The sequence below is a fragment of the Theropithecus gelada genome, chromosome 14, assembly GCF_003255815.1.
Source record: "Theropithecus gelada isolate Dixy chromosome 14, Tgel_1.0, whole genome shotgun sequence".
In the NCBI taxonomy this organism is placed as follows: Eukaryota; Metazoa; Chordata; class Mammalia; order Primates; family Cercopithecidae; genus Theropithecus; species Theropithecus gelada.
In genome coordinates, this window is record NC_037682.1 from 32,485,228 (window position 1) to 32,510,558 (window position 25,331).

Here is a 25,331-nt window from a genome sequence, read left to right on the forward strand (position 1 = left end):
CAAGCGATTCTCCCACCTCAGCCTCCCCAGTAGCTGGGATTACAGGCACCTACCATCATGTCCGGCTAATTTTTTTTGTATTTTTGTAGAGACGGGGTTTCACCATGTTGGCCAGGCTGGTCTCAAACTCCTGACCTCAGGTGATCCACCCACCTCTGCCTCCCAAATTGCTGGGATTACAGGCGTGAGCCACCGCACCCAGCCTGACTTTGGATAATCTTAATGGTTGGACATTCTTGCTTTTTTAATATTCAACACAAGAAATCTACAACCTTTATCTGTACAAAGGATCCACAGAGTTCACTAATTCTACCTATGCTCTTTATAACAAAGATTTTTTTGAACTATTAAAAAAATTACAAAAAAGTGCTTTCTTCTTAACTGCAAGGATATAGAGTCAAAAAATCTCTTGTCAAGCTGATAATGGTCAAATTCAGGTCCAAGATGCAGACAGAACTTCTGTGGTATAGTACATGGACTTATTCTTCCTTTATTCCTTGCAGTTTGTCATAAAAAGTTGGCTAGTCATGTCTTTTTTGGTTTAGGGAGAACAAACCATTCAAATAACATGAATTTCTCCTTCTTCTTCTTTTTTTTATTATTTTTTTTAATTTTTGAGATGGAATCTTGCTCTGTCGCCCAGGCTGGAGTGCAGTGGCGTGATCTCAGCTCACTGCAACCTCTCCGCCTCCCAGGTTCGAGCAATTGTCCTGCCTCAGCTTCCCAAGTAGCTGGGACTACAGGCATGCCCCACCATGCCTAGCTAATTTTTGAATTGTTAGTAGAGAACGGTTTTCACCATGTTGACCAGGCTGGTCTTGAACTCCTGGCCTCCCAAAGTACTGGGATTACAGGCATGAGCTACTGTGCCCGGCCTATGAAATAACACAAATTTCTTATACCAAGATGGCAAGGTAGTCAGTGAGATGGGAGAGACATAGATTTTTTAAATACCCTAAATCCTTTTGTGTACCCAGGATATGGAGGTGGTGGTGAAACACTGTGTTTTCGGGTCAGTGCCACTGCCTGTTCATAAGAAGGTAATCCTGCGTCCTCCACAGAAGGCGGCAATGGAGACAAGGCAGCCTCCTCATGTCTTCTGAAAATGATGGAGGGAGCGTGCCTCCCCCTTTCATAGACGGCTGACGAGCTAAGCAGAGAGACAACATTTAGGTCTAGGAAAGGTAGCATTTTTAGATTGAGATGATGATATTTAAAAATCCAACTGACTATCTTAATAAACATTAAACACAATGTATTAACACAGCAGTTTTATTTTACCCCCAGACTCTGAAAGTCTTGGTACAGTGGAAAGACCAAGAGCTTTGAAGTCAGACATGGGTTTGAAATCTGATCCTGTCATTTCCTAGCTATGTGACCAAAGGCAAGTTACCAACCTCAATTTTCTCCTCTCTCAAATGGGGCTAATAACAGCTGTTTCCACAGAGTTGGTTTGTGTGGATTGAGCAAGATGCATGGAAAGCTTCTAGCAGTGTCTGGTGCACTAGAATAAGGACTCAAAACAAGTGAATTTCCTTTTCTCTTACTCCTGGATTAAAACTTTTTGAAAGCAGGATGTGAAACCAAAACCAAATTCAAGCTTTGTTGAAAGGTGGCACAGTTCCAGACCAAGGAAATAGATGTCACAGAGGTAATCACAACAGGTTGATGCCTGTCCCTCTCCTCCGTTCCCTCCTGCAGTCCTGCTGCCTGGCCAATCCTTCCTAAGCAGTACTTTCTTCATGTCATTCTTCTCAGAAGCCAAACCCGCAGCGTACTTCCGGCTGAGTCAAGTTCTAAGCCCCGTGCCTTCTCTTCAAAGCCTCTTTTATTGCAGCCGCACCTTATTTTTTACAGCTCTCTGCCCTACCAAGGCAGCTTCTTTACACTCCCCTGTATGGGCGGTAAGTTCTCAGCCCTTCTCTGTGCTTTCACTGGTATCATTCCCTTTCTCGAAATATCTTTTTCTCCCCTCTACTCTAATCTAAGCCTAACACTTAAAAATATATATATGGATTGAGCATGCATCTTAATATATATATATGGATTTCCATGCATCTTGCTCAAGTCTCACCATTTTCACTAAACCTTGTCAGCCAGTGAAATGCAACATGGGTCTGGGGTCTTAAACCTATGGTTTTCCTTTCTCACTTGTGAAGTACAAATTATGATTTAGACATTAATAAATCGATCTATTTAGGCTGTTTATAAAGTATCTATATATACATTAACCTCCTATAGTTATGGCTAATGAAATAATTAAGATGCGTAGGGGATGGATAAGCCATTCTCCCTGATGTGCTTATTTCACATTGCAGGCCTGTATTAAAACATCTCATGTACCCCATAAATACATATACCTACTATGTACTCCAAAAAAAAGGAAGAAGGGAAAAAATGCATAGATAACCCCTAACTTCTAGTCAATATTTATAATATTCTTCCCATCAAGAAACAGTTTAGCAGGCCCAAAATACTGCCAACTTTTCCAAATTAAATCAGTCAGTATGTCTCTTAGAGCACCATTTTTCCTTTTGAGGTAATAATGAGATCTGATTTGGAGGGAAAGAGAGAGAAAAATTGCAGAGAAAGAAGAAAAGCAAAAGGTCTGTGTAAATCCAGGAACTGGATAATCGGCCCTTCAATAGTTGAGAGGTGACTGAGAGGATCACAAGTTTACTTAGAGGGCTCAACACAATTCCTCCTCTGTCAGAAGTCTGGAATGTATTCATGGTAGGCAGTCACTTGCCACATTCATTACCTCATGACGAAAAGTTCTATTTGTTGGCTTACAGGATAAAGGAGGAGACAGATATTTCATCTGAATGAATAAATTTTTCCATGTTGACTTTCAAAATTTAATGTATGGAAACAATGTGATAATTACATCAGTCATTAAATATCTACACAGTGTTTTCTTACACGTCACAATCTCACATGACTGAAATCAGAAAGTATGCACTAATATCATCTCCAACTGGCAACATCCTATGATGCCTGTTTCCCTCCACAAAATATAGGAACTAAGAAATGAAAAGGTCTTGTTTTTAATTTCTTGGCTTATTATTATTATTTTTTTTTTGCGACTGAATTTCACTCCTGTTGCCCAGGCTGGAGTGCAATGGCATGATCTCAGCTCACTGCAACCTCCACCTCTCGGGTTCAAGTGATTCTCCTGCCTCAGCCTCCTGAATAGATGGGATTACAGGTGCTCGCCACCACACCTGGCTAATTTTTGTTTTTTGGTTTTTGGTTTTTTTTTTTAGCAGAGACGGGTTTTCACCATGTTGGCCAGGCTAATTTTGAATTCCTGACCTCAGGTGATCCACTCGTTTCGGCCTCGCTCAAAACTCGTGTTGAAACTTAATCCTCTATGCAACAGTATTAGGAGGTGGGGCCTTTTGGGAGGCTTTTAGGTCACGAGGGTCCTGTCTTCATAAATGGATTAATGTTGCTGTAAGAAAGGGTTGCAGGAGTAGTGCCCTCTCTTTCTTCTGCTCTTCTGCCATGTGAGGAACAATGTTCCTCCCCTCTAGAGGATACGGTGTTCAAGGCACCATCTTGGAAGCAGAGACTGGGTCCTTGTAAGATATACAACCTACTGGTTCATTGATCTTAGACTTCCCAGCCTCCAGAACTATGAGAGAGAAATTTCTGTTCCTTATAAATTACCCAGCCTCAAGTATTCTGCTATAGCAGCACAAATAGACTAAGGTATCCCTATCCTCCCAGCCCAAGGTAATCTCTAATCTACTTTTTGTCTCTATGAATTTGCCTATCCTAGATATTGCCTATCCTAGGCATTACATATAAATGGAATCATACAATAGTTGTTCTTTTGTGTCTGGCTTCTTTCACTTGGTATCATGTTTTCAAGGTTCATCCATATTGTAGCACACATCAGAACTTCATTCTTTTTTATGGCTGAATACTCCATTGCATGGATACACCACATTTTGATGGACACTTGGGCTATTTTCATCAACCCTTATATATATTGAATAGTACTACTATGGACATTGGTGTACAAGTATCTGTTTGAGTTCCTGTTTTCAATGCTTTTGAATACAAATCTAGAAGTGAAATTGCTGGGTCATATAGTAATTCTACATTTAACTTTCTGAGGAACTGTCAAACTGATTTCCACAGTGGCTATACCGTTTTACATTCCTACTGGCAATGTGCATATGAGGTTTCAATTTCTCCATATCCTCGCCAATACTTGTTATTTTAAAAATTATTATGCCAACTATTCTGGAATAGCTGGAATTACAGGTGCATGCCACTGCAGCTGACTCTCACTGTGGTTTTGATTTAATTTTCCTTTCCTTAATGTCTAACAATGTTGAACACCTTTCAAGTGCTTGTTGGCTATTCATGTATTTTTAGAGAAATGTCCATTCAAGTCCTTCATTAAAAAAATGTGGGTTATTAGTCTCTTTGTTGTTTTATCCTTTCTTGAGCTATCTTTAAAATATAAGCTATTTTGGCCAGGTGCAGTGGCTCACACCTGTAATCCCAGCACTTTGGGAAGCTGAGGCAGGTGGATAACCTGAGGTTAGGAGTTCAAGAGTGGCCTGAACCAACATGGTAAAACCCCGTCTCTACTAAAAATATAAAATCAGCCAGGCATGGTGGTGCATGCCTGTAATCCCAGCTACTTGGGAGGCTGAGGCAGGAGAATTGCTTGAACCCAGGAGGCGGAGGTTGCAGTGAGCGGAGATCGCGCCATTGCACTCCAGCATGAGCAACAAGAGTGAAACTCTGTCTCAAAAAAATAAATAAAATATGAACCATTTTGTCCTGTCAAATCCAAATTTTGTTTTCTTTCTCCCAGCTTCCATATATATTTCTTTCAGCACAGAAGCTTAGGTTCAAGTCATATTCTTCCAACACTCCCAAGTTCTTTTTTTTTTTTTTAATTTATTTTTTTTGAGACGGAGTCTCACTCTGTCGCCAGGCTGGAGTGCAGTGGTGTGATCTCGGCTCACTGTAACCTCTGCCTCCCGAGTTCAAGCGATTCTCTTGCCTCAGCGTCCTGAGTAGCTGGGACTATAGGCATGTGCCACCATGCCCAGCTAATTTTTGTATTTTTAGTAGAGACGGGGTTTCACTGTGTTGGCCAGGATGGTCTCAATCTCTTGACCTTGTGATTCGCCCACCTCGGCCTCCCAAAGTGCTGGGATTACAGGTGTGAGCCACCGTGTGCGGCCCCAAGTTCTTTCTAATCAGGCATCAAGTTCTTCAGCTTCTTTTTCCTTGAAGACAGGTCCAAACTCATGACCTCACATCTGAATTACCACACCAACATCCTTGTTGGTTTTCCTCTGTCTTCCAGTTTCTCCCAGCTCTAGTACACATTACTTAAGAAAACCAGAGTATAAGACCCATGGGGGCAGGCACTATGCTTGTTTTACTCACCACTGTGTTCCTAGAACCTAGCATATTATCACATTTTCAAAAACCTTCCCCAAAGGCTATTTTTCCTTTTAATCCTCTGCTTAAGTGGTCCACCTCGTGTCTGGCAACTCAAATGTAAATTCATGGCTGCCATTCCAATGATCCAACAATTTCCCCAGTCACTCACTACTCTTTATCGCAGCTCTTAAATCTCTGGTCAAGGGCTTGGCCCCATGGCTCATGCCTGTAATCCTAGCACTTTGAGAGGCAGAGGCAGGAACACTGCCTGAGGCCAGGAGTTCCAGATCAGCCTGGGCAACATAGTGAGATCCTGTCTCTATAATTATTATTATTATAATTATTATTTTTATTATGAAGACAGGGTCTCTCTCCCAGTGTCCAGGCTGGAGTGTAATGGCATGATCACGACTCACAGTAGCTTCCACTTCCTGGGCTCAGGTGCTCCTCCCACCTAAGCCCGCCTAGTAGTTGGGTATAAAGGCACGCACTACCACACCTGGCTAATTTTTGTTTTGTATTTTTAGTAGAGACGGGGTTTTGCCATGTTGCCCAGGCTGATCTCAAACTCATGGGCTCAAGCGATTTTCCTGCCTCGGTCTCCCAAAGCTGGGACTACAGGCACGAGCCACTGTGCCTGGCCTTGGCCTACAATTATTTTTTAAAAAAATCTTTGGTCAAGACTATTTTGCTTATCATCTCCTATATGAGCCTTGGTAGTACCCACTCCTGTGGGTTCACTTTCTTGAAACACCCCTTCCTAGTTAATTCCTCTAAAACCCATGTCTGCCAAAGTGACTGGTTATATCCCACACTTGTGGTATGCCTGCTTGACATTCCTAGCCATTTATAAGAAGAGTGTTCTCTATCTTACAAGTTTATATCCAAGTTGCTTTTTTGTTATGTAGTTGTGTCACTCAAATGGTAATCTCTCCATGTAATCTCCTTTATGTGCCATAATACACTATACAAATAGTGAGAGTATTAAAGAGAAGGTAGTGTGAAAGTGGTGTACAGTATATGGTTAGCAACAGCAGGTGATGTGGAAGACGGTTATAAATACAGCTTAGGGAGATTTTTTTCTTTTTGTTTGTTTGGTTTTTTTTTTTTACAAGATCATAAAGGCCAGGTAAGCCAGGGAGATTTCATATGCCAAATAAAATTTTTGTAGATCTACCAAATTTGAAGAAAACTTATTTGCAATATAATACTTTCTGATTACCTATATTACCTTCTGATAATATGTTTTAATTTTATATGAACACTGGGGAATCTGCAGTTCATTCCCAGTCCAGACATATTTTTAAAGAAATACAAACATTGGATGGGAATACATAAACATTCCAGTGAAAGCTTTTAGAAAAATCTTAGTTTGCAAATTCATAATAATAATAGCTGGGCCTGGCGTGGTGACTCATGTCTGTAATCCCAGCACTTTGGGAGGCCAAGGCAGGAGGATTATTTGAGGTCAGGAGTTCAAGTCCAGTCTGGCCAACATGGTGAAACCTCGTCTCTACTAAAAATACAAAAATTAGCTGGGTGTGGTGGCAGGTGCCTGTAATCACAGCTACTTGGGAGGTTGAGACAGAAGAATAGCTCGAACCCAGGAGGCAGAGGTTGCAGTGAGCCAAGATCACACCACTGTACTCCAGCCTGGGTGACAGAGCCAGACTCCATCTCATCATCATCATCATCATCATCATCATAATAGCTAACATTTATTGAGTACTTGCTACTCTTGCTACTAAGCACTCTCTTAAGTACTCTTTGTGTATCACATCATTTAAATCCCATAAGTCCCTTATGAGATACATACTGTTATTATCTGAGCTACCATATTGCACAAAACCAGAAGGTACCGCTCATACTAGAGCCCATGTGAATGACAACTCTCTGGAACTATGTAACGTGGTGGCTCAGATTATTACCTTCAATTTACTCACAGAGAAACTGAGGCAGAGTATAAGTTTAAGTAACATATCCAAAGTCAAATGGCTAGTTAGTGGCGTATCAGGGTTTTGAATCCAGGCAGTCTGGCTCCAGAGCTCACACAGTGAACCACTATACCATATCTATTTCTAGGATAGGGAGACTACACCTTGGTGGTCTCTCCCAGAAACAGGAGCTAGGCTAGGACTAACGTATTTTAGAAAGGAATCACATCTTACTATATTTTAGAATTTTAAAAAACTTCATCAAACATAAATGAAATGCTGCAATAAAACATTTTGAAGAGACTCTATTAATGGTTGAGAATTACTGTGCTAGAAAAACCAGTCAAAAATAGACTAATACTGTATGATCCCACTTATATGAGGTGTTATTGTAGTAAAATTCAGAGACAAAAAGTAAAATAGTGGTTGCTAGAGCCTAGGGAGAGGGGAGAATGGGAAACAGTTTGTTCACTGGGCACAGAACTTCACTGTTGCAAAATAAAAAAAAAAATAGAAAAACAGGAGATTGGTTACACAACAGTGAATCTACTTAACACTACTGAACTGTATACTTAAAAATGGTTAAGATGGTAAATTTTATGTTACATATATTTTACTATTTTTAAAAAAGGTATTGCACTGGAAATATATTTAAACTACATTGTTCAGTGCCAAAGGCAAGTTGCAAAGGAGGACATGTAACAAACATTTCTTTTTAAAACATAAAATATGTTATTAGGTTGGTGCAAAAGCAATTGACATTACTTTAAATGGCAAAAACTGCAATTGCTTTTGCACCAACTGAATAGTAAATGCATAGGAAAAAATCTGGAGTTTTACATACCAAATTCATAATGGTGGTAATTTTTGAAAAGTAGGATTATGAGGACTTTCATTTTTTATATTATATTTTTCTATAACATTTGAATTTTAAAATAATGCATGTATTACTTTTGTAGGCAAAAAACAGGATAAAATCTTTTTAAAGACCTTAGCCTCCATAATCAGCACATTTTCAGATGCTCTTATCACAATGGAAATGATTTTTTAAGCCATTAATACTAGATGAAATGAAACAACCACTTTCAACTTTCTTCTGGCTAGGCGTGGTGGCTCATGCCTGTAATCCCAAAACTTTGGGAGGCTGAAGCAGATGGATTACTTGAAGCCAGGAGTTGGAGACTAGCCTGGTCAACATGGTGAAACCCCGTCCTACTAAAAATACACAAATTAGCTGGGTGTGGTGCCACACGTCTGTAATTCCAGCTACTCAGGAGGTTGAAGCAGGGGAATTGCTTGAACCTGGGAGGCAGAGGTTGCAGTGAGTCAAGATCACGCCATTGCACTCTAGCCTGGGCAGCAGAGCAAGACTCTGTCTCAAAATAATAATAATAATAATAATGATAATGATAATGATACTAAACTTTCTTCAAGAGAAAATATTTTTATTAAATTTTAGAGGAAAATGTATCTTTTATATTTACTAATTTCATTTACATGTGTATATATGTAAAAGTTTCTTTTTAGTTTTTAATTAATTAATTACTTTTTTTGAGACAGAGTTTCACTCTTGCTGCCTAGGCTAGAGTGCAATGGCTTGATCTTGGCTCACCAGAACCTCCACTTCCCGGGTTTAAGTGATTCTCCTGCCTCAACCTCCCGGGTAGCTGGGATTACAGGCATGGGCCACTATGCCCAGCTAATTTTGTAGTTTTAGTAGAGATGGGGTTTCTCCATGTTGGTCAGCATGGTCTTGAACTCCCGACCTCAGGTGATCCGCCCAGCTTGGCCTCCCAAAGTGCTGGGATTACAGGTGTGAGCCACTGCATCCGGCCAAGCTTCTTTTTAATAAATAACTTTAAAAACTCTAGTTCTGAGAATATAATCAAGGGCAAAAAATTTATTCTCATCTTTGGCAAAATAAAAAAATATTAAGGAACTTTAAGAGGAATCACAGTCTATTCCCTTCATTCCTCTTTTAGATGAGGAAAGATCTTTAAAAAATCAATGAATTTGCTTCAAGCTCCATAAGTAGTGGCAAAATTAATATGAGAGTTTTTGCCTCCAAATTCTGAATTTGGTGCCCTTCCTATACATGTCATTTTATTTTCAATTTATATCTGATACAAAACAATGAAGAAAAACCTTAAACCAATTAAACAGTTATGATTTAAGTCTTCTAGTTTCTTATAGGCCATTTTTATATTGTATTTAGACTTGAATAGTTGCACAATCCTCTCTTAAAATGGACAAAAACTCTATATATTTAACTAATTAAACATAATTTTTGATGCCATGTTGTAATTAGCTTCTGTTTTTTACTGTGACTGCCACAAGAATTTTAGAACCACTACAGAATGAAGTATTTTGAAAAGATCTTCACATAAATTCGGAATATTTAACATTGGTTCATTACTATTATCTAATATGTAGCTATATCCAAATTTTCTCCTAAATTTTCCTTTTTTCTGTTTTTTGTTTTTTGTTGCCCAGGCTGGAGTGCAGTGGTGCAATTATGGCTCACTCCAGCCTTGACTTCCCAGGTTCAAATGATCCTCCCACCTCAGCCCCACAAGCGGATGGGACTACAGGCTCAGGCCACCGTGCCCAGCTAATTTTTAAATTTTTTTTTTATAGAGATAGGAGTCTCACTATGTGGCCCAGGCTGGTTTTGAGTCTTGAACTCCTGGCCTCAAGCGATCCTCTCACTTTGGCTTCCCAAAGTGCTGGGATTATAGGTGTGAGCCACCATGCTGGGCAAATTTTCCTTTTTAGCAATTTATTTTTTTGGTCTAGGATTCAGACCAGGATCACACATTGCATTAATTGTCATGTCATTTACTTTAATTTGGAACAGTTAGTTCTTTAGCCTGTCTGTGTCTTTCATGACACTGACATTTTTCTGAACAATACAGGTCAATTGTTATGTAAAATTTAAATTTTAGTTGATATGAATTGAAAACTATTATTAATTTAGAAGACAAAGAGTCTTCTAATATATATGATAAACAATACTTTCCATTCTTTTGGAGGGATACAAAAACACTGCCCATTTTGCTGAAAAGATAAGTAAAATGATCGTTACCATAAAAAAAAGTACACATGATCGCCACCTTGAGCTTGTTCATAGAATTTGAAAGTGTGACTAGGGATAAATAAGTATCAATTTCTAATAGCCTGTTTAGCATCTGCTGCTTTTTTTTCTTTCTTTTTTTTTTTTTTTAAATAAGATTGTTTCTACACCTACTCAGCCATACTTAACTGGGAAGATAATCAGTACTTTTTATTTCAATAAGGATGCTGAGCTTCTATTATGCAACCAATTATGGCCTTTATGAATCTTTTTGAAGCTTTATCAATGTGCTGTGATCCTCAATTGGTAACCATTTCATTTTATTAACTTCAATTTAAAGTGTTAATAAAAATAGTTGAATTTAAAAGCCAGGTACACTGTTTCTGTTTGGGTAGCCATGTGGATCTGTTAACTCTGTGGCTCAGAGTAAACTACAGGACTTATTGCCTCTGGAAATAATGTGAGGACCCTGGTATCTGCCTCTTGCTTAAGAAGGAAATACTGAAAAATGAAGCTGACATATGTGAAACTTCTTGTATTCTTTCAAAGGACCTTAGAAATAGCATCATTAGGTACTTTACGTAAATGTTAAATAGGAGACCAAACAATTGTCACAGACTAGAGAGGCTGGGAAGACATGACAGCTCAATGCAATGTGGTACCTTGACTGGATCCTGCAACAGAAAGAGAACACCAGTGGGAAAACTGCTGAAATCAAAGTCTGGAGTTTAGTTATATAGTCATGAACCAACGTCATTTTCTTAGTTTTGATAAATCTACTATGGTAATATAAGATATTAACAATGTGGGAAATTGGGTGATGGATATATGGGAATTCTCTGTACTAATCTTTGCAACTTCCCTATACATCTAAAATTCTTCCAAAATAAAAGGCTTATTTAAGAAAATAGGCAGCCATTTGCTTGACCCATTGTTAAAATAATAATATAGAATGTCTAGTAATGAATTAAATAATTTTACTTAGTACTTACTGTGGATGTTGTAGCCTATTACACTTAGTGATACAAAGATAGTAGCCAAGTAATCCAAAAATAACCAAAAATACTCCAGCAGCAATCAATCCAGTCAGAAGGCCCATAACGTCAATTTTCTCTCTGTTGCCATCTTAAAATAAATAATTAAAATAACATAAATATAACCACTATATAGCATCACCTGTGATTTCAACAAATTTAATCCTGGGTCTAAACACATTATACAGCATCTAATCATTGATGTTGACTTCCTTCAATTCTTTGTGCTAGAGAATCTACCTGAAAAAAATTTAAATGTCACTTCTAAAAGCTCTAGTTATGGTTATTCATTTATTTATTAAAATATAAATATATTTTTTATTTTAAATATATTTATTTAAATATTTAAAATATACTATTTGTTTTAATAATATTTAAAATGTACTATTTATGTTTTAATAATATTTAAAAGTTACTATTTATATTTTAATAATATTTAAAAGGTACTATTTATATTTTAATAATATTTAAAAGGTACTATTTATATTTTAATAATATTTAAAAGGTACTATTTATATTTTAATATTTAAAAGGTACTATTTATATTTTAATAATATTTAAAAGGTACTATTTATATTTTAATAATATTTAAAAGTACTATTTTATTTTAATAATATTCAAAATGTATTTAAGTTTATTTATTTAAAAATTATTCATTTAAAATATTTAAAATATCCATTTATTAAATGAATAATATTCAGCATTAAGTGGGATAAACATATTCGCTGCTCAACTAGACATACTTTGGTATTAACCACTGAGATAATATTTATTAAGCAACTCAGGGTAAGCTATGCAGTATAACCTGCCATGGAGGAGGCCCTACCTAAGAGGAATGAAAGAATAGCTGAAAAAAAAAAAACACCTGACTAAAATGCAGCTAAAGATGATCAATACAGATGAGATAAAGGATCTCCCCACTCTACAAGTTACTTAATTCCATCCAACAATCTTAATTTATCTAGCATAAATGTTCCATCTGCCTTTAATGGTAAAAAAGAAAAAAAGTTAAAATAGCTTACATCTTGAAACGAATAGAATCTATTTTTATTCTCTGCAAGTCTTGACTTAGCTGAGCTGTTTAAAACAGCTTTAAGCCCATTATCTCATTTCCCTAGTATCTCACCAAACTTGATTTTCAGTGTGTAAATAGATGAATCTGTCCTTTTCTGTCTGAGATAGCCCAGTGTATAGTTGAGAAATCTCCTTGGGTTTATAAGGTATGTATGTTGAGCAACAACCAAACTCAAACAATAAAACTAAAATGTATTACAATAGAGAGAGGGTGAGAAAAGCATTAAATTTGATCAATTCTTGTTTTACCTGATTTTGTGGTTGGTCCTTTAGCTGAATATTTCTGCCAAAATGCGATCTAAAAAAAAGGTAAAATTCCCAAGTTTATTCAATATCTTTATTATCATATTTCATTTGGTCCTAATGACCTAGACTAGGGGTAGTAAGCTCTCGGCATGTACCATAGGTAGGAGACCAATTCATTCAAGCTGGAGGGTGTGACTCACTCTAATTAAAGCATTACCACCCACAACTGCCTCTGCCATCTAATTGTCAAGGGATTACTGCCAGTCCCAAGTCTTTACTACTTTGCCTGCTATTTTCCCTTCACCTGACTGAAGCCCCCACTAAGGCACTGGGGGAAATTATTGCATTAGAGAGTAGGTGAAAGTACCAAAGGTAGAAGTTGACGCCGTGGACCCACTATCAGGTTTGAAAAGGAGACTGAAGTTTTCTATGGGAGGTAAGCCCTCAGTTTGTCTCTGGAGATTTTTTTTTTTTTTTTTTCTTTTCATACAGATTGCTCTGTTGCCCAAGCTGGAGTGCAGTGGTATGATCATGGCTCACTGCAGCCTTGACCTTCCAGGCTCAAGCAATCCTCCCACCTCAGCCTCCTGAGTAGCTGGAACTACAGGCGCATGCCACCACGCCCAGGTAATTTTTTCTTTTTTGTGGAGATGGGGTTTCATTATGAAGCGCAGGCTGGTGTCGAACAAGCATGAGCCACTGTGCCCTTCTGGGAGATCTTATTGAAAGGTATTTATTGATTTGGGAAGACATTGTTGAGACAATTTTAAGTTTAGTGCTACTTGAGAGAATACAAATGAATTTTAAGGAACTATGATAAAATTATAAAAGGTTTGTGGAAAACAGAATAAAATTCCAACAGGCACAACTACACAGTATGTGCTTCGTTTTCCTCCTTAATAGAAACAGCAAATACTTGTAGGGAATGGGAGGGTGGGCACAATTATGGAAAAGTCAACTAGGTTCCATTACCACCTGCATCTGAAGGATGCCTAGGGAGGTTCTTATTAACCAAAAAGTAAAATAGGACTCTTAAGAAAGGGAAAAAGGAGCTAGGGTTATGAAATCTACAAAAGTAAAGAATTTAGGGCCAGGCATGGTGGCTCATGCCTGTAATCCTAGCACTTTGTTAGGCCGATGGGGACGGATTGCCTGAGCTCAGGTGTTTGAGACCAGCCTGGGCAACATGGTGAAACCCTGTCTCTACTAAAATACAAAAAATTAGCCAGGTGTGGTGGCATGTGCCTGTAGTCCCAGCTGTTTGGGAGGCTGAGGCAGGAGAATGGCTTGAACCTGGGAGGTGGAGGTTGCAGTGAGCCAAGATTGCTCCACTGCACTCCAGCCTGGGCGACAGAGCAAGACTCCATCTCCAAATAATAATAATAATAATCATCATCATCATTATCTCAGTTACTTAACATTTTTCAAGACTATGCCAGATTATCACAGGAACAATGCTATCTGTTTTGTACCTTATCAAGATGAACAGAATTTAGTTATATTCTAAGAAAGAACTTTAAAAAATATTTCCCTTAAATTACACTGGTAGACGAAATAATACAAGGGCTATATATTTTGTATCCTCAGTGCCAAGGAGAATACCTGGCACATAGCAGACTTCCAGTAAATACCTCAAATACAAAGATGGGTCATCAAAAAAGTAAGGTCACCGATAGGACAAATTACTCAGTCGTAAATGATTGAAGCTTGAGTTAGAGCACTAACCACAAAATCTTGGAGTTAAATTCACTTTGCCCCATGATTAATTTTTTTTTTTTTTTTTTTTTTTGAGACGGAGTCTCGCTCTGTCGCCCAGGCTGGAGTGCAGTGGCCGGATCTCAGCTCAGTGCAAGCTCTGCCTCCTGGGTTTATGCCATTCTCCTGCCTCAGCCTCCCGAGTAGCTGGGACTACAGGCACCCGCCACCTTGCCCAGCTAGTTTTTTGTATTTTTTTTAAGTAGAGACGGGGTTTCACCGTGTTAGCCAGGATGGTCTCGATCTCCTGACCTCGTGATCCGCCCGTCTCGGCCTCCCAAAGTGCTGGGATTACAGGCTTGAGCCACCACACCCGGCCCCCCATAATTAATTTTAAATATAACAAACATTAAACACAGAAAATCACAACAGTCAATAATTTAGTAACTACTATGAATTAGGTGTAAAGTTAATTAGGTGTAAAGCCAAGTCTAAATAGGTTAATTATCATTTTAAGGAAGTAGAAAGAGATAACAGGTACATAATCCTGATTTTGTTTAAGGCACAGCATCGCTAATAACTCAAAGTGCCACTTTCTTAGTACAATTTAACATTTGCAGCCAATTAACATAATCAACCACATTACCGTTTTATCTTCATCCACAAAAATCTCTCTGGCTTCCTCATAATTGCAAAGTTCTTCATTGCACTCTCGTTCTACGTCGCCGGGAGTGAAGAGCTCCAGATCAAATCTATTATACAGGAGGCGTCTACGTATGAAAAAGTTTGCTTCTTCTTTTGATGTAAACACTAATAAAGTAATAAAAAAGACGTAAACATTGATGGAAAATAGTCAAAAAATTCCTGTTTTAATTGTGGAAAAAAGTGAAGAGTTCTCTTGATATGGCTAAATTATACCAAACTTTTTTGTAAAGCTTTAAAATCTAACCCCCCCCAAAAAAAAAAGAAAAGAAAAAGCATCAGTGAAGATCATTTCTGATAAATATGAAATACAAAATTAGCATAATTTCACTGGAGTTGGTTATGTCCAAAATTAGTAGTATAAATAAAAATTATTTAAATATCTCTTTTTCCCTCCAGATAATTATTTTTCCAATCATTGACAGGTCTTTTTCTAAAGAATTGGTTCCCTATTATCTTGACTGAGGAAAATTAGTGGGGCATCATGGACAACATATTGAATTGAGAGTTAGAAGACAGATTTTTGGTTCTGATTTAGCTTAAGCTATCAGCTGTGTATTCTGAGATAAGTCACTTATATTCTTTGGGCTACCATTTCCTCATTTATAACATTGGGAATTAAATAATCACTAATATCTCTTTGTTATTAATAATTATTATTATTATTATTGAGACAGGGTCTCACTCTGTTGCCCAGGCTGGAGTGCAATGACATGATCTCAGCTCACTGCAACCTCCGCCTCCCGGGTTCAAGCGATTCTCCTGCCTCAGCCTCCCAAGTAGCTGGGACTGCAGGCACGTGCCACCACGCCCAGTTAATTTTTGAATTTTTAGTAGATATGAGGTTTCACTATTTTGGCCAGGCTGGTCTTGAACTCCTGACCTCATGTTCCACCCGCCTCAGCCTCCCAAAGTGCTGGGATTACAGGTGTGAGCCACCGCACCCTGCCAAGTTCTTAAATTACAAATTAATACTTTTATATTAAAATTACTGTATTCAAGTTTACGCTAAAACATACAATTCTAAACTTCTAAATCAATAAAACTATAAGCTAATTATAAGATTCAACTAAAGACATTTAGTCCTTTCCAAAGTAGTAGCTCCCTCTACTGTACACCCCAAATATGTGTCTATAATGTTTTATAAGGTTCCTTTTACATTTGACGGGGGAAGATAAACAGTAAACACTACAGGTTAAGAATAGGTTGACACAAAACCAAAGCATCCAACCATGGCAGTATTTTCAAAACCCACAAACTTTAAACTTGTTCTGGTGTCACACAAACAAAGCTTAAGAGATTTTGCTTCAGATCATATTACTGAGACTGGAATTCAGAAACTGAGAACTACATCACAACGCTTAAAAGAATTTAAAAGTGCAGATACTTCTCACTGCTCACCATTTCTAAAGAAAGAATGTATTAACGTAGGCAATTGAAAGACTATTCATGAGAGATCATGGTCTGGAAAACTCATGCTGATTTGTGAGGGACCTCAAGTTGTTTGGCCCTTTGAGGACAGTCACATTTTGTCCAAGATATTTTTTCCACAAATGAACTGTCTTTCCAAACAGGTCCGAATGTTCTAGAACTATTTTGTCTAATACGATAGCTATTAGCCACAGATGGCTATTGAGCACTTGAAATGTAGGTTGTGGCTGGGAGTGGTGCCTCACGCCTGTGATCCCAGCAGGCTGAGGCAGGTGGAGTAGATCACTTGAGCCCAGGAGTTGGAGACCAGCCTGGGCAACAAAGTGAAAACCCGCCTCTACAAAAAATACAAAACTTAGCCCAGTGTGGTGGTGCATGCCTGTAGTTCCACTACTTGGGAGGCTGAGGTGGGAGGATCACTTGAGGCCAGGAGGCAGAAGTTGCAGTGAGCTGAGATCACACCACTGCCCTCCAGCTTGGGTGACAGAGCAAGATCCTATCTCTAAATAAATAAATAAATAAATAAGAAACGTGGCTTGTCTGAATTGAAATGTGCTGTAAGTGTAAAATACACATAAGGATTTCAAAGACTTAGTGTAAAAAAAAAAGAATGTGAAATGTCTCCATAATGTTTTACATTGCTTATATTTTAAAATGGTGATAGTTCAGATACTAGATTAAATTAAATACATTCTTAAAATTAATTTCACCTATTACTTTTTAGTTTTAAAATGTGGCTATTAGAAAAATTTAAATTAGGTAGGTAGTTCACATTATATTTTGGGGGAGCAGTACTATTCTACAGTGTCCATTTTTATGTTATAAATAACAGATATGGGCTATTCGAACCAAGTGGGAAGCTACAATGGGATAATTGGTGATCGTTGTTTTAAAAAGTATTCTAAAAGGTAGATAGAGGGGCTAGTGTGATGAAATATTTCTATTCTGTTTCCTCCTTTGTCTTTTTATAGATTTTATATTACCACTAAATGGAAATAGAATGAAAAATTTTCCAAGCCTCTGTCACCCTTCATTGGGATTCCTACAATGGTCTTCCAAGGGTCTCCTTGCTGCTCTACCGTCTGTTTTTAACATAACAGTCAAAGAGGGCCCTTTAAAAGATAAGATACACTTTGTTCCTACTTTGCTTTTTAAAAACCTTCTATCAGCAATTCCACCTCCTGCAGAGTAAAAGCCAAAGTCATTACAATGGCTTACAAGGCCCTTCTTGGTCTGGTCCCCAAGCCCTTACCCCTCTAACCTCATCTCCTGCCACTATCCCTCACATATTCTGTTGTAGCTATGCTGGCTTCCAACACACCTGGTTCTCTCTGGCCTTTGTACTTACTGTTTCTTCTGAACAGAACTTAATTCTTTCAGTTTGCTCTCTCACATCCTTCAGGATTTTGTTCAATGCTACCTTGAACCCCCATCCCTACCCACCCACCCCTGGCACTCCCTGTCCACACTCTGCCTTTCTCCATAGTATTCATCACCATCTGGTTTTCTATATGCTTTACATATTTGTTACCACTCTGTTCTCCTCACTAGAAGGAAAGCTCCATTAAAGCAGGGATGTTGGTTCTTGGCCTATAAGAGGTGCTCAAAAAATTACTTAGTGAATGAACAAACTCAACTTTGCTATAGCGGGAGGAAACTCTTGGACCTAAAGTCTACCAGTTGAAGCAATTCATAGGTATAGTCTGGTGTTTCTCAGCTCGGCATAGGTTTAAAGTATCAAACTATTGATGAAACAACGCATGGCCTGCCTCACTTAGCTATACTTACTTCATGAAATCTAAGTTCAGAATGGAGAATTAGATATCTGCCTCTGCATACTTCTCAAATATGTCCAGATCCTTACATTTTATTGGCTAAAAAGAGCAGTGCCAAATTTCTTATGACAGTCTTCTGTTCCAGTAGGCTGAGTTATTAAAAATACACCCCCATGGAAGTCAAAAGCTACTTTGATAGGGGAAACAAAAAAAAGGAGAGCCACAAATATTTTTATTTTTCCTGAAATAATATTTATGCCAATATCATAAATATGATATTTATGATTAATCATATTATGATTAATACTGTATTAAATGTGCCTTCCAGGGGCTGCTGTTTGCCACTTCCCTGAGTGTGCAAGTTCTGATTCTGTCACTGACTGACCTTTAGTGCCAGATCAGATTTTTCCCTGCATCCCTTATGATCTCAGGAGAAATACTGTCTTTTGCTACTGGATTCTAAGTAAGCCTGAACTTGCTTTTAATGGAAAGGAAGTGAACTTCCCTGCCCTTGAAACACCCTTGGCTTTCAGCAAGAGCTCCTATTTTCCCCTTGACCATGGCTGGAGGATGCAATGGCCTTGGCTCTGCTTCCTTAGATTCTCTACCCTTCTTTATCTTTCCTGTCTTAGACTATCCTAAGAGGCTGTCTGTACATTTCGCTGCTATAAATTCACCAACCCAGATATTCCATTCTCCTCCTCTCCTTTATCTCCTCGTGTTTTCTAACTAAGCTCCTTTTTAGTCATTTTAACTCCACCCTCATGCTTTATCAAAATTTAGGGCCAGGCATTGTAGCTCACGCCTGTAATCCCAGCCCTTTGGGAGGCCGAGGTGGGCGGATCACCCGAGGTCAGGAGTTCAAGACCAGCCTGGCTAACATGGTGAAACTCCGTCTCACTAAAAATAGAAAATAATTAACTGGGCACAGTGGCACGCACTTGTAAATCCCAGATACTCGGGAGGCTGAGGCAGGAGAATTGATTGAATCCAGGAGGCGGAGGTTGCAGTGAGCTGTGATTGTGCCACTGCACTCCAGCCTGGGAGACAAAGTGAGACTCCATTTCCAGAAAAAAAAAAAAAAAAAAAAAAGGATTTCGCCAAAAGTCCTCTATTTCCAGTTACTCTTCATATCTCCATTTATTATAGCCCATTTGCAGATGGAAGGCATTGACTTCTCTGCCATGCAACTCTCTTGAGGTCGAGTTACTGCTACTCACTCTTTCCTCTGCTCTCAGTTCTCTGTTCTGGCTTCTGTTATACAGTTGATGGAGATCATCTGTTTAACAAACACCCTGCCTCCTGCAACCAGATGAAGATGTCCTCCAGGGCAGAGATTGCAGTCTTTCATTTCTATGTCTCCACCAACAGCATAGGGCCTGGCACTTAGCATGTGTTCATAAAGTAGTGACTGACTGAACAATCTGTCTTTTCAAACGTGTCGGATCCCTCATTCACATTTCCATAGACATCTCCAGCCCTCCACACTCAAGTATGATCTCTAAATTCCTTCCATAGCTTGTGGTGTCCTTGAGACTGTCTTTTATTTATTTATTTATTTATTTATTTATTTATTTATTTTTATTTTTTAAGATGGAGTCTCACTCTGTCGCCCAGGCTGGAGTGCAGTGGCACGATCTCAGCTCACTGCAGCCTCCGCCTCCCGGGTAGCTGGGATTATAGGTACGTGCCACCACGCAAGGCTAATTTTTGTATTTTTGGTAGAGACGGGGTTTCACTATGTTGGCCAGGCTGGTCTCGATCTCCTGATCGCAGGTGATCCACCCACCTCGGCCTCCCAAAGTGCTAGGATTACAGGCATGAGCCACCATGCCGGCGACAGTGTCTCTTATACCTGTGTCATGTGAATGAATGATTGCACTTACAATCATTTTAGGGAAGAGCATCTGAGTATGGAATCTTAAAAGTGCAATCTGTCGCCCAGGCTGGAGTGCAGTGGTGCGATCTGGGCTCACTGCAAGCTCCTCCTCCTGGGTTCACCCCATTCTCCTGCCTCAGCCTCCCGAGTAGCTGGGACTACGGGTGCCAGCCACCACGCCCGGCTAATTTTTTGTATTTTTAGTAGAGACGGGGTTTCACTGTGTTAGCCAGGATGGTCTCGATCTCCTGACCTCGTGATCCACCCGCGTCAGCCTCCCAAAGTGCTGGGATTACAGGCGTGAGCCACCGCGCCCGGCCAAAAGTGCAATATTCTAAGTGGACTTACATATACGGTGCAGCTTGAGAGGGACTAAAAAGGATCTTCTTCCAAAATCTTTCCCTATCCCTCTAGCTAGCCTATCCAGTTGCTTAGAATTCTGTCATCAGAGTTTCATACTTTTGGGCTAATGGATTGTTCTATCTCAACACATACACACACACACACACACACACACACACGGCTGTATTATCATTAATAAAGTCAGTTAGGAGTATTAGTGTAACAGATCCTTCTCAAATGAAAATGAGCTGAGAATCGGATCTGATGAGAAGGGATAAGAGACAGGAACGTGTGGGGACGTGAATCCAGAGTACTGGCATTGGGTGGGGAAGCACCATGAATAGTCAGGGAGAAGGATGCTGAGAGCTAGAGGCTCTTTTTTTTTTTTTTTCTTTTCTGGTTTTACTAGGTTAGGCTTTTAAAATATAGGCAGGAAACAAACTGTTAATGATCTGAAACCTAAAAACTGTGGACTTCTAAGTTAGCAAGCCCCAAACCTAATCTTTTCTCAACTAGCTGCTTTTATCTAGACAACTAGACCATCTGAAGTCAAAAAGGACCTCAGAGATCATTTTACGCCCCACCCCCATCACTTTTACAGATGAAGACATTCAAGCCAAACGGGATTAAGTTATCTCGCCCAGGGTCTCACAACAAGTCCAGACTAGATCCTGGACTACCCCGTTCGCCTTTCCAGGAAGAACAAGTAATTACGCTTATTATAATCGCCACACAGCTTCATCTAGAGAAACGTCACTCACTGATTTTCAGAAGCTGAAATAGGTTTTCCATTCAATTAACCACAAACGAGGTCTTACATATATACTTATTAAAGGAAACTCACAGAAATCAAGTTCTACAAATTGCAGTTAAAGAACATAAAAAACCACAACTTTGCCAAATATACCACAAATTAAACTAAAGGATATTTTAGTATTTCTATGATTGATGGGGGTATGTAATTTCAAATACTGCACTTTCTCACTGAGATCTGTGCTACGCGGCTCCGGGTTCCAGGGACGTTTTCGTGCTTACCTTCTTCTCCCGCATGCTTAGAAGCCTTTGGACCTCTTGTGCAATGAGGAAACCCCAGGGTAGCTGTGGGCAGTTGGCTGAGTAGAACCAGAAATGTAAACATAGTCTGGCAACTGTCAAACAGACTAAAACAAACAAAAAACACATTTAAAAAAGGCCCCTAGCTCAGCACTTTGAGTTTCTGTCGAACTGAATCACCAACCTGTTGTACTCAAAACCTAGGCACAAGAGCGCCGGCGCGCAGTTTCGGTCGCCGGGATCCAACGCACGCCCAGAAAGCAGCCCCCAACAGCGCCTGGGACAAACGCCGCGCCCCGGGACCCTGCCGAGGGCTGATGGGGCACCTGTCGCCGCAGGCAACCCTCGGCTATGTGTTGGAATTCAACCCAGTCCGCCGAGGTGGCCCCTCCCGGTAACCCCCACTCCGCCGAGGTCCCGCCGCCAAGCCTCGCACCTGTGTCCCCCTGCACATGTTCCAGCAGCCCCCGGGCCAGAGGCTCGTCTTGGGGCGATTCCTTCGGCCGTCAGGCCCTAGGTCTCCGGCGCCCTCAAATCTCGGCGACGCTCCGGGCCTGGCTCTCCGCAGGGTCTGGGTGGCCTCAGCGCTCAAACCCGGGAAGCGCCTGGGGTCCGCAGAGGGGCGCCCGGGGAACAAGCGCGGCGCGACGTCCTGCCTCGGTCCGGGGAGGCAGCCGACGGAGGAAGGGAGGAGGCGGCTACCTGGGGACACCTGGCCGCGCCCCACCTCCCGGGGGCCGGGCCTACCTGCGGCGAGCGGGCGGGCAGTGGGCCGGCGTCTCCCCGGAGCCCAGGCTGTGCTCTCAGCCGCCCCAACTTCTGCCCCAGCCCCAGGCGGGCCAGCCGCCTGCCGCCAATTCTGGCCCCGCCTTGGCGGCGCGGGTGGCTGCTTTTCGATTTGTGTCTGCACTCGGCGTTCTCAATGCTCCTAATTCAGGGAGCATTTCGGTTCTCAGTCCTAAGCAGAGCGCCCTCGGCGAGTCCAGGGCTTTTCGCTTTGGGTCCCACTGGGCCAGGAGTCCTGTGGTTACCTTAGGTCAACTGTTCTCAAAAGGGTGGTCCGGGGACGAGGACAAGATATTCATCAGACAAAATACCCTTTATGCGTGATAAGAAATGGGAATGGACTTACAAGTAATTGATTACATTGGTTCTCCAATGGTGGTCTACCAGGTCTGGGATGTCTCCAAGATCTTTTCCAGGGGTCTCTAAGAGCAAAACTATTTCCATTATAGTAACAATACATGATTCGCCATTTTCACTTTCATTCTCTCAAGAGTGTACAGTGGAAATTTCCAGGGACTATTTGACGTGTAATAACGTCATCACTCTGTCTCCTAATAGAATACCTGAGTGCGCGTGCTTGTATTTTCTAGTATTTTCCATAGCAGTATGTTTAAAGTATCAGTATGTACATTTTATAGAGATTTATGTAGATTTATAGAGATTAATAAAATTCATTCTCAGTACTTCTGAACTTAATTTTTTTCTTTTCTTTTTTTCTTTTTCAGAGTAGGGAGTCTCACTTTGTTGCCCCGACTGGCTCCTTAAACTCCTGGGCTCAAGAGATCCTCCTGTCTCATCCTCCAGAGTAACTGGAACTACAGGTGTCCACCAACTCTCTTGGCTACTGCTTTTGCACTTTGATTAGTTCTCTTTGTTCATATCTACTAGGATAGCTATAACCTCATTTTTCTCAAATAATTATCTTGAAATCTTGATCTTTTCCTTGAGTCTATGCATAAACATAACAAAAAGTATGCTATGTTGTCTTGATTTCAAATAATATTTTGAAAATTTCTCAGTTTTAATGTTAGATAATAAATATCATTAAATGCAATTCACATAAGTGAAAGTTCTTTGGGGTTCTCGATAATGTAAAACAGTGTAAAAAGGTCTTGATTAAAGACTTCAAGAACTGCTGCATCAAGTAATAAATGCAGCAGGTGGACAGAGGACCTATGCCAGGTGACGGTCACAACCTTCTTTATCCAAAGAACATACTTAACAATTCTTTGAAACACTATTTATGCTTTGGTCAAAGTGACCTGACACTTGATGGGGGCCAAGGGAAACATTTTTCCTCCTTCAATTTTTTCTTTTTTTTTCTTGAGAGAGAGTCTTGCTCTGTCACCCAGGCTGGAGTACAGTGGCACAATCTCAGCTCACTGTAACCTCCACCTCCTGGGTTCAAGCGATTCTCCTGCCTCAGCCTCCTGAGTAGCTGGGATTACGGGCGTCCACCACCATGCCTGGCTAATTTTTTGTACATTTACGAGAGAGGGGGTTTCACCATGTTGGCCAGGCTGTTCTCAAACTCGTGACCTCAGGTGATCCGCCCACCTCGGCCTCCCAAAGTGCTGGGTTTACAGGCATGAACCACCGTTCCTGGCCTCAAATTTTTGACTAATTCAATTTTTACCAAATTCTGTTTTTCTCCTCCCAAAGGATATTGTCTATTTTATTATGATTATTGATAATCAACTGAATTCTTAAGTTTTCTGCAGAAATTTTGTTTTCACTGATTCCTTCTAGGCAGTGCTTTTCCTTTTTCTTCTTCCAATCCCTCCCTCTTCACTTTCCATTTGTCTGCCTCATGGTCTAAACTATTTCTATGATGGATTCTTCCCTCCCTCTTATTCAAGCAACTGAGATCAGACTATGAAGAGGCCAGACATGGTTTATTGTGGTTGAACACAAGAATAGGAAACATTTTCACTAGAACACCCATTTTCCTGTTTATTCATTGAGTCAAGCTACAGCACTGAGCCCTCCTGGTGGGGAGATGGACACCACAGCGTCTGTTATGGAGGAGAACTTAATCTGGCTGAGACCTGTGTCTGAGAATGTGGGCCTGTAAAATTCTCATCAAGTGCAAGAACTGACTTACTCATTTTTGCATCCTCCATAGTACCCAGGGGAGTGCTTTCTACGTCGTTCATGCTGAATACATTTTAATGGAGAGAAAGCAATTTATTTTCAGGTAAGAAAAGTACTTCATTTCCCACTACTTTGGGGAGAGGCCAATGGTCAAATGCCTCATGCTATGGAATCAGCAGTTGTGAACTTTGATGACATTCCTTGGTAGAATGAGTCCGCCCACATATCTGGATATTTGGACCAAAACAAATGAGTCCTTGTGCTTACATCAAACATCAGAGTTTATAGACAGAGAGGGAGGCAGACAGAGAAATGAAAGTCTGTTTCTCAGTAGTATATTACATCCCTGTGTGTTTCCCTGTAACATTGAGTCCCAGAGAATGTTACAGCATTTGGCAGCATGCACACAAACTTCAGTCACTATGGAGCTGCAAGATATTTTGAGGTTAGATGGCAAAGAGAGAAATGAGAAAAACCAGTAACAACAGTGCCCAAGATAGCTGATTTCTTCTATTATTTCTTTGCTGTATTCATTTTATTTTGTGCCATCTGCTATTTAAAGTTATAATATTCTTGGTCGGGCACGGTGGCTCACACCTGTAACCCCAGAACTTTGGGAGGCCTAGGCGGGCAGATCATGAGGTCAGGAGTTCGAGACCAGCCTGGCCAACATAGTGAAACCCTGTCTCTACTAAAAATACAAAAAAATTAGCCGGGCATGGTGGTGGGCACCTGTAATTCCAGCTACTCGGGAGGCTGAGGCAGGAGAATCGCTTGAACCTGGGAGGCAGAGGT

The 25,331-nt window shown here is 40.2% G+C and overlaps 1 protein-coding gene across 1 annotated transcript; it reads right to left on the bottom strand.

The window, feature by feature from the left end:
* Positions 1 to 610: 610 nt before the first annotated feature.
* PRRG4 (proline rich and Gla domain 4) lies at positions 611 to 22,477 on the bottom strand. Its single transcript, XM_025357431.1, has 6 exons — positions 22,093 to 22,477; positions 21,639 to 21,763; positions 15,121 to 15,284; positions 12,783 to 12,831; positions 11,418 to 11,550; positions 611 to 1,150 (listed from the first exon to the last, which is right to left on the bottom strand). Exons 2-6 carry the CDS (start codon positions 21,739 to 21,741, stop codon positions 919 to 921), a joined length of 681 nt encoding a protein of 226 aa, XP_025213216.1. The 5' UTR covers positions 21,742 to 21,763; positions 22,093 to 22,477; the 3' UTR covers positions 611 to 918.
* Between the last annotated feature and the right edge of the window lie 2,854 nt (positions 22,478 to 25,331).

Coding starts and splice junctions, on each gene's coding strand:
- PRRG4 (XM_025357431.1), bottom strand. CDS start 21,741: ATGTTTACATTTCTGGTTCTACTCAGCCAACTGCCCACAGCTACCCTG. Junction 12,832..15,120: donor TTGTGGATGAAGATAAAACG/GTAATGTGGTTG, acceptor CCTTTTTTTTAG/ATCGCATTTTGGCAGAAATA. Junction 1,151..11,417: donor AATAGGCTACAACATCCACA/GTAAGTACTAAG, acceptor CTCTCTGCTTAG/CTCGTCAGCCGTCTATGAAA.